We start from the raw sequence: 15,882 nt of genomic DNA, 5'->3' as shown, positions 1-15,882 counted from the left end.
CTATCACCAGTAAAGTATGGAGTGCCACAAGGATCTGTCCTAGGTCCTCTGCTATTTTCAATTTACATGTTACCCCTTGGTAATATTATTAAGAAATATGGGATTAGTTTCCATTGTTATGCTGATGATACTCAACTATATATTTCAACAAGACCAGATGAAACTTCTATCTTAGCAAAGCTAACAGAGTGTGTTAAAAATGTGAAAGACTGGAGGACCAATAATTTTCTACTGTTAAATTCAGATAAGACCGAGATATTACTTATTGGACCAAAAAACAGTACACAGAATCTCTTAAACTGCAATTTGCAACTAGACCGATGCACTGTTATTTCCTCTACAGTCAAAAAATCTGGGTGTTATATTAGACAGCAACCTGTCTTTTGAAAATCATATTTCTCATGTTACAAAAACAGCATTCTTCCATCTTAGAAACATTGCTAAGCTATGGAACATGTTACCTGTTTCTGATGCAGAAAAGTTAGTTCATGCATTCATGACGTCTAGACTATTGACTGGACTATTGTAATGCACTACTAGGTGGTTGTCCGGCTTCTTCAATAAATAAGCTACAGGTAGTCCAAAATGCAACCGCTAGACTCCTTACCAGATCAAGAAAATATGATCATATTACCCCAATTTTACGGTCTCTACACTGGCTACCTATTGTCAAGGTTCAGGTAAAGATGAGAGGCGAGGACTCAATGATGCAGGAGATGGGGCTTTTATTATCAATAAAAATTAAACAAACAAGAACAACAAAAACTACAAGGGGGAAAAAACTAACTAGCTGGCTGGCAACACAGCTGGGCAGGATGAGGTAGGGCTTGACACGGCAGGACAGGACACGAATGATGAACTGGCCCAGGACTGCAAACACAAGGAGAATAAGTAGGGAACAAATGAGGCAGGAAACGAGGGAAACACAGGTGGGGCAAATTAACTAATAATCAGGAAACAAGATGGGTGGGGTCAAGACAATAGTCATGAGCACATGGCACAAGAAACCAATCAAGACAAAAACCATGTGCTCACACAAAACAAAAACACAAGCACATGGCCAGCAATACAAAATCACAAGCCATGTGCTTGAACAAAACAAGACATGAACACACAGCTAATGAGAAAACTCATAAGCTGCGTGTTCACACAAAACATGACATGAAAGCACGCAGCAGAAAACAAGCTGCGTGCAACACCACAAGACAAGAAAATACAAATCCACATGACAGGAGAGCATACGGCCCGAGAAAACTCAAGACCGCACTCTCCCACAGGACGGAACATGGAGTGTGAGTGTCCGAACCCCCACACAATACCAAAACTCAACAAGACATGAGTACCGGGATCCGAACACCACACTCCAACAAGAAACAAGGCACGCAGACAACATGAAAACAAGACATGGTGAGAGTGTCAGGGCTCTGTCACAAAACCACAAGAAAACTAGACCGAAGTGACAGAACCCTGACACTACCCCCGCTCAAAAGGGACGACACCGGGCGTCCCTAACGTGGAACACAAAAACAAGACAGGAACATGGCATGACAATGCAACACAAGAACAACAGACAACACAAGACAGGGAAATCAAAACACAAACATAGAGGGGAGGGAGGGAGGGGAGCCAAGCCAGCCAACAGAAAAGCCCAGACAATAATAAATGGGACCAGGGAGGGGCGGGAGGGTTGAGCCAGGGAGGCTCGGGCAGTTCAGGAATCCCAGCAGAAGGCCAGGGCGGAGCTGGAGGGACAAGCCAGCGTGGCTCTGGACAAACAGGAACCCCGGTGGACGGCCAGGGCGGGACCGGAGGGACCGACCAAGCAGGCTCCAGCCAAACAGGAACCCCGGCAGGTGGCCAGGGCGGGGCTGGAGGCACAGACCAGGGAGGCTCTGGCCTAACAGGAACCTCAGCAGACGGCCAGGGAGGGGCCAGAAGCACCAAACAGGGAGGCTCCGGCCTAACAGGAACCCCAGCGGACGGCCAGGGAGGGGCCAGAGGAACATGCCACTCAGGAAACTTAAGTGGAGCTGGCAGGGCAGGGGACTTGAGTGGGGCCAACAGGACAGGAAGCTTGGGCAGGACAGGCCGATCAAATTTTGCCAGGACTGGAATCAGGGTAAGGAAGGGGAACCCCACATGGATTACTGCTCCAAAAGTAGCTCGGCTGACATAATGTTCACAAGGCAGATTCTTGGTGACAGGGGCAGGCTCATGGGTGTTGTCTACGATAGAGAGAGCCAGTGGCTCTGGGGTGGCTTCCTTGACCATGGCTGACTCTGGAGACTTCATGGCAGGAGTCGAGGAAGCCAGGAGGGATGTGTGTGTGGCCCAAACACACAGGAGAGCAAAGGCATAGCAGGAGAGAGTGGCTTCAATTGTTTCTTTGGTCATATCAGGAAGAGCGCACTGTTCAGTGACGGCATCCATGGCCGTATCGCAGAAAACAGGCAGCTCTGGGAAAACCTCCAGGCAGACAGCAGGGTCAGGGTGGCAGACAGGTTCAGGATCAGAAGCAGCCAGCATAGAAGAGTGCATGACCTTAGCACGCAGAACGGCCATGACATAAAAGGCAAATATGGCTCTCTGGGCCATGGCAGGACTGACAGAGACAATCTCAGAGTTTGTGACAGGGAGTTCAGGGACCACTGGAGCGTTACCCATCTGAACCACTAGACTTGGGACCCCGGAGGTCGGGTCCTCATGGACCGCCACACTTAAGAGCTCTGGGACTGCCACACTTGAAAGCTTTGGGACCGCCACACTTGAAAGCTCAGGGACCACCGCACTAGAGAGCTCTGGGATTACCACACTTGAGAGCGCTGGGACAGCATTGACCTCTAGAATGGCCTGCAGGACAGAAGACTTCTTTCTCCTCCTCCTCCGTTTCTGAGGAAAAGGATGCTGCAGCCTCTTTGGACGCCACTTGGAGCACTGTAGCCTCTTCGGCTGCTTCTTGGGGAACTGCAGCTTCGGCCTTCACTGGGGGAACTGTAGCGCTATCGTCCGCCTCTGGGGGCACTGCGGCTTCGATGACCGCTTCTGGGGTTGCTGCAGCATCGTCGGCCGCCACTGGGGTAACTGCAGCATCTTCGGCTGCCACTGCGGGCACTGCAGCATCTTCGGCCGCCACTGGGGTTACTGCAGCATCGTCGGCCGCCACTGCGGGCACTGCAGCATCGTCGGCCGCCACTGGGGTAACTGCAGCATCGTCGGCCGCCACTGCAGCATCGTCGGCCGCCACTGCAGCATCTTCGGCTGCCACTGGGGTTACTGCAGTATCGTCGGCCGCCACTGGGGGCACTACAGCATCGTCGGCCACCACAGGGGGCACTGCAGCATCTTCGGCTGACACTGGGTGTGCTGCAGACTCTTCTTCAGAGCAAGTGGCTGATGAGGCAGGCCCATTCTTCCTCCTCCGTCTCCGTTTACGGGTCATCAGAAGGCTGGGGCTTCCCCTGACTGCAGGTGGAGAGGGGGAACAGTCAGAGAGGTGGGGCTTTGTTTGGGGTGGGGGTTCAGGCTCCCCACGATGAAACACGTGGTAAACAAAGTCCCAGAAGCCAAGATTCCCCAGCTTCTCCATCTCCCATAGGCTGAGAGGTTGATCGAGGCAGATGTTAAAAACCTCCTTAATATCAGCCTCATTGTAGTCCAGTTTGTCCACTTCAATGAGGAAGTCACATGCAAAGTCCCTCACGTCAGCCCCCTGCTGACGGAAGTATCGGGCATTTACATGCTGGACCATTAGCTGGCGGGTGGACAATCCGGTGGTGGGAGATGGAAAAAGGAAGATGCCCATCTCTGCTGAGTCTTTTGGCCAGTTTGTACTGTCAAGGTTCAGGTAAAGATGAGAGGCGAGGACTCAATGATGCAGGAGATGGGGCTTTTATTATCAATAAAAATTAAACAAACAAGAACAACAAAAACTACCCCGAGGGGGAAAAAACTAACTAGCTGGCTGGCAACACAGCTGGGCAGGATGAGGTAGGGCTTGACACGGCAGGACAGGACACGAATGATGAACTGGCCCAGGACTGCAAACACAAGGAGAATAAGTAGGGAACAAATGAGGCAGGAAACGAGGGAAACACAGGTGGGGCAAATTAACCAATAATCAGGAAACAAGATGGGTGGGGTCAAGACAATAGTCATGAGCACATGGCACAAGAAACCAATCAAGACAAAAACCATGTGCTCACACAAAACAAAAACACAAGCACATGGCCAGCAATACAAAATCACAAGCCATGTGCTTGAACAAAACAAGACATGAACACACAGCTAATGAGAAAACTCATAAGCTGCGTGTTCACACAAAAGATGACATGAAAGCACGCAGCAGAAAACAAGCCGCGTGCAACACCACAAGACAAGAAAATACAAAAGACAAATCCACATGACAGGAGAGCATACGGCCCGAGAAAACTCAAGACCGCACTCTCCCACAGCAGAACGGAACATGGAGTGTGAGTGTCCGAACCCCGACACAATACCAAAACTCAACAAGACATGAGTACCGGGATCCGAACACCACACTCCAACAAGAAACAAGGCACGCAGACAACATGAAAACAAGACATGGTGAGAGTGTCAGGGCTCTGTCACAAAACCACAAGAAAACTAGACCGAAGTGACAGAACCCTGACACCTATTAGGTTCCGTATCACTTACAAAATATTACTTCTTACCTATAAGGGTTTAGCTCCTGCATACCTAACTAGTCTTCTACCACGCTACAATCCCTCACGCTCCCTAAGGTCGCAAAACTCTCGACTTTTAGTAGCACCTAGGATAGCAAAGTCCACTAAAGGAGGGAGAGCCTTTTCACAATTGGCTCCCAAACTCTGGAATAGCCTTCCTGATAACGTTCGGGGTTCAGACACACTCTCTATGTTTAAATCTAGATTAAAGACTCATCTCTTTAGCCAAGCATTTACATAATTTATCTCATAACATTGTACTTCAGTTACATCTGATCAAATGCACATCAACATTCTTCAGCTTGGGCAAAACACATAATTTTTGCTTGGTTGGAGCAGCAGCTACGCTAATTATTTCTCTATTTGTTTCTCTGTTTCTGCCACGGGATTTCCATCCCGTGGTAACTAGGAATTACACAAGATTCAGCCTGGATTCAGAAGAAGAGATGATGCCAACCCCTCAGAGGACCGCCGATGATGCCAGCCTTGAAACAACATACAGCACTACACCATTTTTCTACAAGTTTGATTGCAACACATAATCATTACTATTAGTGTTAATCATCTGTTTTTGATTACACCATTACTGTTTTTAATATTTATACCATATGTACATCGACTTAACATACAGTAGTCACCACTAATAAGCTACTAAATATATTAGTAGCCTACATTTTTTTTGTACAGCTGCTTTGAAACGATTTGTATTGTGAAAAGCGCTATACAAATAAACTTGAATTGAAACTTGAATTGCGAGATAAAAACTCGCAATTCTGACTTTTTTTCCTCAGAATTGCGAGTTATAAAGTCAGAATTGCGAGATATAAAGTCGCAATTCTGAGATATAAACTCGCAATTGCGAGAAAAAAAGTCAGAATTCTGACTTTTTTTCTCGCAATTTCGACTTTATATCTAGCAATTCTGACTTTTGTTTCTGTTTATTTGTGACACTCTGGCAAAGCACAATAGGAAACGGAGATCTTGTCTTGTTAAAAGGACATATTATGTCATAAAAATGATATGATTTTCCCGTTATAGAAAATATTTGATTACATATGAGCAGAGGCGAACCAAGGTGAAGTGTGGGACCCAGGCAAAATGAATAGATGAGGCCCTTCTAAAAGATTATTTCATTAATATATCTTTGTTACCTAAATATACATTTATACAACATGCAAAAAATAGTCAAAACACATAATATAACATAAATAGTTTATTTTATTATTTTATTTTTATTTAAGTGCATATTCTTTAACAAAATATTAATCTAAAATCTTTACAGAACAGATACAGAACAATCTTCTATCAAACAGGTTGCATGCATAGCAGTATACCGCATCTGTGCTGATAGAGTATATAAGCCATGATCTCTTGATTTTCTCTCCATTTTTCATTACAATCTCATAATTGTTTTTTGTGAATCGTCGAGGAACTGTTTCATTGTTTTGTGGAAACACTGCATTGGTTACTAGGACTAGGCCTTTTTTCACAATTTCACAGCGCTCATGATCATTAAAAATCTTTGGCCATTTTGGTCGTCATACAACAGGCAACTTGTAGTACCTTTGTCAAGAACATCAATAGTGCTGCAAGTGAATGACGTGAATGGCATTTCCTCCTCATTACCAGTTAGTTGTATTGTATTTTTACAAAAGCATTTTGTAATGTTGTGTTGTTATTGTGGAAGAACATAAAATAAAGAAGACATTTATATTTATTTATCGCGCCAGCGCCGCCCACCCGAGAAGTGCAGTGTTGCGCATTAAATGAGATGTATATTTGCAAGAAATATAGCCAACTATTATAGAGAAACGTTATTGTGACTAATTTGCAGAGCGATACATTAGACGAACATTTATTCTGCATGATGGTACAGACGGTAAAGACGAAAAATGAACAAAAAATCAAAAAATTCTAGCTTAATTTTTTATTTTTTTTTTTAATTTCTTAATTTTAAGACAGAACGAAATCATCATCGTCATCATAATACAATCAAATTGTTTGTCATTTCTCTTTTTTTTTTCTCTTTCGGTTAGTATTTGGATTTGCTGTTAGTTATATCCTCTGGGTCTGAGTGCAGTTGTTGTACAGATTAATCCTAATACACATGCTGCTACAACTGAAACATTACATTAAAATACTTAAAACAGTGTATTTCTATAACTTCAGCAGCGTGCAGATCCTCCTTTATGTCAGGACTGTGGCGAAGGCAGCGCGGACAATCGCAGCTCGCTCAAATCATATATTTTCTATAAAGGGAAAATCATATCGTTTTTATGACATAATATGTCCTTTTAACAAGACAAGATCTACGTTTTCTATTGTGCTTTGCCAGAAAGTGCCACAAATGAACAGAAACAAAAGTCAGAATTGCGAGATATAAAGTCGCAATTGCGAGAAAAAAAGTCAGAATTCTGACATTTTTTCTCGCAATTGCGAGTTTATATCTCAGAATTCTGACTTTATATCTCGCAATTGCGACTTTATATCTCGCAATTCTGACTTTATAACTCGCAATTCTGAGAAAAAAAGTCAAGAGTTGCGAGTATATCTCGCAATTCTGAGAAAAAAAGTCGCAATATTTTATTTATTTTTTTTTATTCAGTGGCGGAAACGGGCTTCCATATGAACGTGTAAACATGCCGACAAGATTCAAAATTAATGGCTGGTGAATAGAGGGTTTGCACTTACGGCACAATTTGGTCAGTTACCCGGATGTAAACAACAGCATGGATTGCACGGTCAGTGTAACTTACTTCTGAATACATTGTTCTGCCAATTTATGCTGTCTAAACCAGGAAAAAAACGTGTGGAAGCTGCTAAATCATATAGAAAAAGACTTGAAAAGCAGGAAAGGGTGCAATATTTTGACAAACTAAAGTCAGTGGGTGGTAAAGATACATACAAGCAGTATTTATTAAGATATTAGCCTAATATTCAACCTACCTGACTGAAAATGATGAGAACAAACACAAATGTTGTCAAGATTCTTGCCCTGGAAACCATGATTTAGTTTGGCTAACCACAAACATTTTTTGCACTATTTTTATTCTCCTTGATTTGATCTCCTTTTGTACTCCAAATATTTTCCCCAGTATGCCTGATTAGTACAGCCTAAAACATGACAATAATTGACCATTTTCAGCAGGAATAATAAGCAAAATATGCAAGTTTCATTCAGTTGAGTTGCATTGATTACGTTCAGTGGCCGATTGATAATGCGTCGTAAAAACACTCGATTTGAAGAAAAATTACTGATTATAAATTTATGAGGCATGGAGGTGCTTTTAGCCATTGGCAAGTAAGAAATGTACCCTTTCAGCATCATTACTGCAGTCTTCAGTGTCACATGATCATTCAGAAATCATTCACATATGCTGATTTGCAGATCTTTGTCACTCTTAATCCATTTAATTCATCCTTGTTGAGTAAAAGTATTCATAATAAAAAATAATAATAGCCTAATCTTACTTAAAGGGATAGTTCACTCAAAAATGAAAATTTGATGTTTATCTGCTTACCCCCAGGGCATCCAAGATGTAGGTGACTTTGTTTCCTCAGCAGAACACAAACAAAGATTTTTAATGAAATGCAGTCTGCCATCCAAATAATGTGAGTGGATGGGCACCAGACCTTTAAAAATAAACAAAACCACGCACAGACAAATACAAATTACACCCTGCGACTCGTGACGATACATTGATGTCCTAAGACACGAAACGATCGTTTTTTTTGCGAGAAACTGAACAGTATTTATATCATTTTTTACCTTTGATACACAGCCACGTCCATCTGTCATGAGCACGAGCTTTTAATCCGGCTTGTTACACATGTACGCGCTCTGGTGTAGAATACGCAAACGCCGTAAGGGGAAATCGGTGAAAAGCCCCGGATGAGTTTGCGCAAGCAAACATAATCTTTTAGCTTTGAATTGGTTTGAACAATCAGGATAAGCGCAAGTAATTACCATTTTGAATAGCCGCTATACCCACAATCTCTGTGTAGGGCTGCAACGATTAATCAAACGATGTTGTGAGGTGCGTTTAGTCAATGAAGCCGGTACTTTGATCAAATCTGAAAATCGAATTCGATTTTGAACGCGATTTGGCGTGGCTTGTCAGTGATTTACGGCGGAGTGTTTGAATTGCAGCTCCAGCTGAACGCACGTGATGGGGATTTACTACTAATCAAAGTACCGGCTTCATTGACTAAACGCGCCTCACAACATCGTTCGATTAATCGTTGCAGCCCTATCTCTGTGCACTGTGTAAACAATGAGTGTTGTATTCATGCGACAGATCGCTTCTGGCGTTTGCGTATCCTACGCCAGAGCGCGTTCACATGTCACGAGCCGGATGCTAAACTCATGCTAGGGACAGATGGACGTGGCTGTGTATCAAAAGTAAACAAAATTATATAAATACTGCTCAGTTTCTCGCAAAAAATGATGGTGCCCATCCACTCCCATTATTTGGCTGACAGACTGCACCGGTTTTCATTAAAAATCTTCGTTTGTGTTCTGCTGAAGAAACAAAGTCACCAACATCTTGGATACCCTGGGGGTAAGCAGATAAACATCAAATTTTCATTTTTGGGTGAACTATCCCTTTAACCCAAAACTTTTTGTTGCTTATAACATAGTGAAACAATTGATGAGAATCATTTGAAGACTCATATTTATTTATTTCTATCCCAGACACATGAGGTAATCTACAACATCTTTGGTTGAAACTGATGTTGATTTATATTTCATTTCACGTTTATATTCCCCTCAAAGGGAAATTGCTCTTTTATTGTGTTTAATATTGAGCATATTGCCTTAAAGTCTTTACAAAATGCTCACACAACACACATACAAATACCACCTTAATTAAATATATACATTCTCTTTTACTATCTTACCATATTTACAAGCCACCCCTTTACAATGAGCATCCACTCGGCGTTGCTGGCTTTTTCAAGTCCATTAAGTACGAAAATATATAAAAATAAAGCTGCCTCTTCTTATTATTAACAGGAAAACAGTTTGTGTGGCACAGTGTTAGGAAGCAGAGTGGGATTTTCTGTTGCGTTTCGCCCGGCGGGTCGGTGGAAAGCTGATGAACTCGAAGTGTTTGGGTTGGTCCGAGTTTGGGAAGGGGAGCGGTCCTTTGTGGAGGCGCTTGATGAAGTGAACTTCCCGCTGGTTCTCCCTGGTTTTGGAAGCCTTGATGGGCCGACCTTTTCTGCTGAAGGCCACGTACCAGCCCTCATATTTAGCATTCTGGAAAGCAGTGTAATTGTTCTCCAGGACGATCTCTGTGAAGATGCAGTCCCGTCCTCTCCCATTAGGCTGTGAGAAAGAGAGATAAAGTCACATGTTATTTAACTGAACTTTAACAATGTCCTTACTATCTTTCAGGGCCTTGAATGTGTCAGCTGCAATCAGAAAGCTCTCGGATTTCATTAAAAATGACTTCATTTGTGTTTCGAAGATGAGGGAAAGTCTCACAGGTTTGGAACGGCATGAGGGTGAGTAATTAATGACAGAATTCATTTTTGACTGAACTATCCCTTTAAGTGCATGTAGCCACTGGTCATGTGATCTCAACATGGCAGCCACCAAGATAAACCGCTATTTTATTGTTTTTATGACAGACTTTGTTTTAGTAGCTTGTTTTGTCATTTCCAATAGTGCTTTCAAACGGTTTGGATCTTATATAAGCAGTGTTTTGACTCGCTCTGCCCATCATTATTTATTCTTCCTCACTCCCAGTGCCCTCATCTCTCAACACGGTTCACTTCATGCCCTCACTGTCTCCATCTAGTTGTCCCAGCGCTTTGTCTCACGGCAAATCCATAGCGCTTAAGACATTTTTTCCACTTCCGTGAAGGAAGAAGAGGCTTAACATCTGACTAAACACAGAATGGGTGTGAAAGCTGTTTTCCACCACAGACCTGGCAGTCCAGTTTTTTAAGAGTGTCTGTATACTATACTAATATACAATATTATTTGAAAATATATAGTAAATATATATAAAGCTGTTTTTTGTACTCACTAAACTACTATACACTCAAAAATAAAGTTTTTTTATTGGCACTGGAACCATTCTATTCCACAAAATGTTCTTTACAGTAAAAAAAAAAAAAAAAGTTCTTTAGATATTTAAAACTTTTTTCTTTGGGGTACCAAAAAATGTTTTTTTCTATAGCATCACCCTTAACTTTATTTTTAAGAGAATTTTACATTTATTTATTTAAATATTATTTTAATGTTGTATAAATAAATAACCAAATAAATATTGTATCTATGTATTTAAATTAAAATTTTTGTGTGTGTGATATTTTTATATTATTATTTTTTATCTAAATATGTATTCATTTATTTATTTTATTTATTTATCTGTTTTTTAATTGATTATTTTTATCTTATTTTTTTTTACCATAATTTTTCCTTGTTTTTTGTTTTTTACTTATTTATTTTTTACTCTTTTTAAACAGTTTTTCTCTAAATGTTTTCACGACCACTTAGCACACCATAGTGGCCCCTGGGACATTTAAGCAAAATTTGATTTTGTATTTGATGATTTATAAATAAATAATTTATAAATAAAGCAAAAACATTTTTTTACTTACTTATGTATTGTATTCATTAATGTATAAATAAATAAGTAATTTATATATTAATCTAATTTTGTCTACTTTTTTATTTAGGCTATTTATTTAAATGTGTGTGTGTTTGTGTGTGATATATATTATTTGATTAATTATTGAACAAATGTTTTGTTTATATCTGTCTTAATTTATTTGCTTGCTCTTATTTTTACCATGTATTAATTTCTTTATTTTTACACTTTTTAGCACACCATTGTGGCCCTCAGACCCCAATTTGAAAAACCCCCTTTTAGACAACACTTTTACCCTAAAACAGAGATACAACTTAATGATCAAACTTTTTTTTACGACATGCAAAATCCAATTGCCTTAAAAATCTGATACACTTCCCCCAGCAAAAAATAAAAAACCTTTTTCTCAGAAATCTCCAAGTAAGATAATGTTACATACTTTGCCTACTAGCTTCCCCCTGCGGTTCATGCACAGGTATCTGCCACTTTCTGCTCCTTTGATCCGAACACGACTTCCGAAGGTGTCCGTCTCCACATAAAGTCTGGCTGTAATGCAACACAAATGTTAGCAACAAACAAAATACTGTAACCATTTATGAATTCCACAGACTATACTGCAAACATTATTTCACTTGTGTAATCAGACTGACTGAGTCATGTTACATCAGTTAATTTAGATGTTGCCTCGTGAAGCAGATTATTCAGCAGTAGTTTGTAAGATTTTAGGCTAGATTTTCATGATTTTAACGATGACTCCACACATAGCCCACTGTGTTTACGAAATCCTGCCTAGTCAAATCAGTCTCATTTCCCCTTGCTGTTTGAAGCAAATTAACACATCCTAATCAACACAAAAGGGAAACGATTAGGCAAAGACAAGTCGTTTGAACTATCAGCGAGCCCCTTTTCAGCTAGTAAACCAATCAGCCGCGAAAACAGCGCTATCTGCACCGAAACCTAACGTGAGTTAATTACTGTAAATGAATGACCGACTCACCGAAAGTGTTTCCGTCCTCGGCGGTGGCGCTCACTCTCTTGCCCTGGATCTGCACGTGTCGACCGCTGGTTCGGCTGTACAGCTGATAGACTCGAACCTGCCGCCGGCTCAGCTGGTCCGTCAGTGAGCCCTGTTCCCTCACATACTGCTTAAAATTAGGAGAAGGGTGATTCTTCTCCCCCTTTTCGATGCAAAGGGAAAATAAGATCACATATATTTCTCTCTCTGTTGCTGGAATGCAAAACCTTATGCGTTTTGTAAAAGCCAGCAAGAGCACTGATCTAACTCTATCTAGTCTGACTCGATTGAGTGCTGACTGACTAACATAAAATAGAAAATGAATTAGTTCTAATGGGAAGCAGTGGTTCTGAGCCCACTAGAGGGCCTCAGTAAACATAAAAGCAGCCGCGAAATTATTTTAAACAAGTTTTATTCATAAATAAGTAATCGGCGTTTATTACCATGCCATAACACATAAACTGACATTATATGCTATTTTAATGTATTTCATCAATAAATGTTGGTTTACATTTTTTTGAAACTGTATGAATTTAATACATTTCGAAGCTTTGGCATATAGCCTGCTAAAAAGTATAATGGAGTCAAAAAGGTACACAATTCACTACATTTATTGTCAAAGGCATGCACTTTAACTTGTTACAAAAACACACGAACAAAATAAAATAAATATTTACCTGTGCGTGACACCATACCACGAAGAAGTGAAAAGTACTACAAAGTAAAACAAAAATAAGTTAGTCAATATGATATAAAAATACATGTGGACCACAAAACGAGTCGTAAGGGTCAAATTGTTCATCTGAATAAATAAACTTTCCATTGATGAATGGTTTGTTTGAATATGACAATATTTGGCCAAGATACAGCTATTTGAAAATCTGGAATCTAATTCTCAAAAACAGTGAGAAAATCGCCTTTTAAGTTGTTCGAATAAAGTACTTAGCAATGCATATTACTAATCAAGAAATAACTTTTGATATATTTACGGCAGGAAATTTACAAACTATCTTAATGAAACATGATCTTTACTTAATATCCTAATGATTTTTGGCATAAAAGAAAAGAAAAATCATTTTGACCCGTGTATTTTGGCTATTGCTACTTAAGACTGATTTTGTGGTCCAGGATCACATATATTATGCAAATTATATTCTAGCGCTTAATATTATTACATAATAGCCTACCTATAAAAGCAGTTCAGCAAAGAATTGCTTCTAAAGCGTTCTTAAGTTGGTTGATTCATTAGTATTAAAGAAGGGTTTATTACGAAACCCAAATGCTCTTATACAGCACCAGACTGTAACATTTCTATCTGCAACCTTAATTCTTGAGATTAAACGCATATAAATATAGCAAAATATCAATATACTTACATGTACAAGCAGCGCTGATTTATTCCATACATTGTGGGAACGCAAAGTATAATGTATCCAGGGTTCTCCTGAATGATAATCCAGTTCGCTGTGATCTCCCGATTAAATGAGTTGAGTCAAATCCATACGCCAGTAAAGACTTCAGCAGCGCTAGATTTTTAGAAGCGCCTCAGATGCGCGTCTCCGCGGATAAATCCGATTAGGAAAAAAACGATCCACATGTAGTCCAAAAGGTTATGGAGTTCCATCATATGTACAACGCAGGTCGGTGTCTAAATCATAGTTTTGATGGTAATGCTGCAGTGGGTCCAGTGTGCTCTTGATGTTGTGTTGGCACTGTCACTTGTGGAGAGGCGCAGCGCGCTCTGCGCGTCTGGATCCCTCACTGCGCCAATGTGATAGACGTCAAGATCCCTCCCATGAGTGTTGCACCTTTCTCCCTCTTGAGAGACTCCTGAGCTTAGATGAACATGTGGAGGTGTTTCCAACTTGTACAATATTCAAATAAACTGCATCTTCAACCTACATATTTCTGGAGTAGGTTGTGAGGCCTTCTAATTTAGTCCCATGTGATGGATGATTAATCTTTCCAAATGAACTCTGATGTCTTCAGATCATCCTCTGTATTTAAAGCTTTGAGGTTCCTGCAAAAAGGGGTGTGCCGCTTGATGTTTGTTAGGGCCCATCTCGGTGTTGGTCTATCCTTGTGAAGGGGCCGCGGCTCACACCTTTTGCTAACCTGGCAGCTCTAATGAGAAAACAATGGTGGCTTTTAATCACAGGACTCCAGCAGGCTTTTGTTAGCTCATGCGGAATCAACATCAAGCACTAACGATATGACGTCAACAGGATGCTCGCTTTCCGACGCATAGTTAAGTTGCATCGCAGCAATTAGTGCTGTCTTGCAAGTGTGACCATACCAGAGTTGCCACTTGGTCCCTTTAAATGATTCATGTGAACTTTTCCACCCCTGGAAGAGTGAAACTCAAGGTTTATATACTGCCGATCAATGGTTTTACTTCAGAACCCTTTTATCAAGGTGTTGACCCAACACAACCAAGCCATAATCCATATTTAATGTAGTTTTGTTTATGATTTTTGAGAAACAGGACACAACCTGGTGACAAACAGTGAAAATACAAGTGTGCTTGGATGCACCAAAATCAAAACGTTTAGGCAAAAATATGCATTTTGTGAATTATTAATGTTTTTATTAGCATTTTCCCATTTGCTATCTGCCAGTTGCCAGTTGAGAACCACTGCTAAAAGGTTGTTACTTTAGTTATGGAAAGCTGCTACAGTATATACTACTATTTTATCACATGTGGGCCATTTTTATTCAGTTTATTAATGGTGTAATTTGTTAAATGAATTGAAATTCATTCTGATTCTTTGTTAACTGTCCATTTGAGCGGGCATGACGGTGACAGACGTGGACGTGACTCTTGGCGTTTATTGCAACGTGTTCTCCACCCATCAGTTTGTATTTTGCTAACGATAGACAGATAGTCGGGAGGTGAGAATAGTTATTGCCGATAAAGATGGGCGAGACAGGTGTGCGTTTGATGTCAGTGTAACCGGAGGACTAAATAATTACATTCTCATAGCTCAACTCTGCTTTTTGCTTTTCCACTGATATCTAGTATTATAATTTTTATTAAATTAAAATTATTTAATTACAATTTTATTAGAATTTAGTCAGTTTAAAGTTTAAAGTTGGTTCAATATTCTTCTTCTGTCTTTCTTTCTTTTTCTTTTTTTTCTTTTTTGCTTTTGATTGTTTTTGTAACTCATGGGCAAGCCCAGACACAACTATGTTTCTGCACTAATTTTGAAAAGGAAAGTAAGATGTATTAAACTGAGCTGCGAGTACTAGACAGATAATCTCATTGATAGCTGTAAAAAAGTGACTAAGTAATGTAATTTGTAGCTTTTTTAGGAAGTAATGCATTACTTTTATAAGTAACTTTCCCCAACACTGGCTCTGACATCAGTGTTTATGAAGAAATCATATTTTAACCCCTTAACTGTCACCCATACTTCACCATGTTACAAATAAATCCTAAACTAATCATGACAAACTATATAAAGGTTGGACACGTTTTACCATATTTTTGTGTTACAGATTATGTAGGAAAAGTAATTAAGGAGTTCTGACCTTTGTCACAAAAGACTTTCTTCAT

The 15,882-nt window shown here is 40.3% G+C and overlaps 1 protein-coding gene across 1 annotated transcript; it reads right to left on the bottom strand.

Annotated features, from left to right (window-relative positions):
* Nucleotides 1-9,244: 9,244 nt before the first annotated feature.
* fgf17 (fibroblast growth factor 17) lies at nucleotides 9,245-13,731 on the bottom strand. Its single transcript, XM_073819310.1, has 5 exons — nucleotides 13,700-13,731; nucleotides 13,001-13,037; nucleotides 12,306-12,486; nucleotides 11,748-11,854; nucleotides 9,245-10,035 (listed from the first exon to the last, which is right to left on the bottom strand). The coding sequence occupies exons 1-5, from the start codon at nucleotides 13,729-13,731 to the stop codon at nucleotides 9,745-9,747; spliced, it is 648 nt and encodes a 215-aa protein (XP_073675411.1). The 3' UTR covers nucleotides 9,245-9,744.
* Nucleotides 13,732-15,882: the final 2,151 nt, after the last annotated feature.

Source organism: Garra rufa, chromosome 15, assembly GCF_049309525.1.
Source record: "Garra rufa chromosome 15, GarRuf1.0, whole genome shotgun sequence".
Lineage (NCBI taxonomy): Eukaryota > Metazoa > Chordata > Actinopteri > Cypriniformes > Cyprinidae > Garra > Garra rufa.
This window is presented reverse-complemented; position numbering and strand designations above follow the sequence as displayed.

Excerpts from the sequence above, each read along its gene's own strand:
- fgf17 (XM_073819310.1), bottom strand. The coding sequence starts at position 13,731 with ATGTATGGAATAAATCAGCGCTGCTTGTACAT. Across the intron at positions 12,487-13,000 it reads TGGTATGGTGTCACGCACAG|GGGGAGAAGAATCACCCTTC; the intron begins GTAAATATTTAT and ends TGCATCGAAAAG. Across the intron at positions 11,855-12,305 it reads CGAGGACGGAAACACTTTCG|CCAGACTTTATGTGGAGACG; the intron begins GTGAGTCGGTCA and ends GTTGCATTACAG.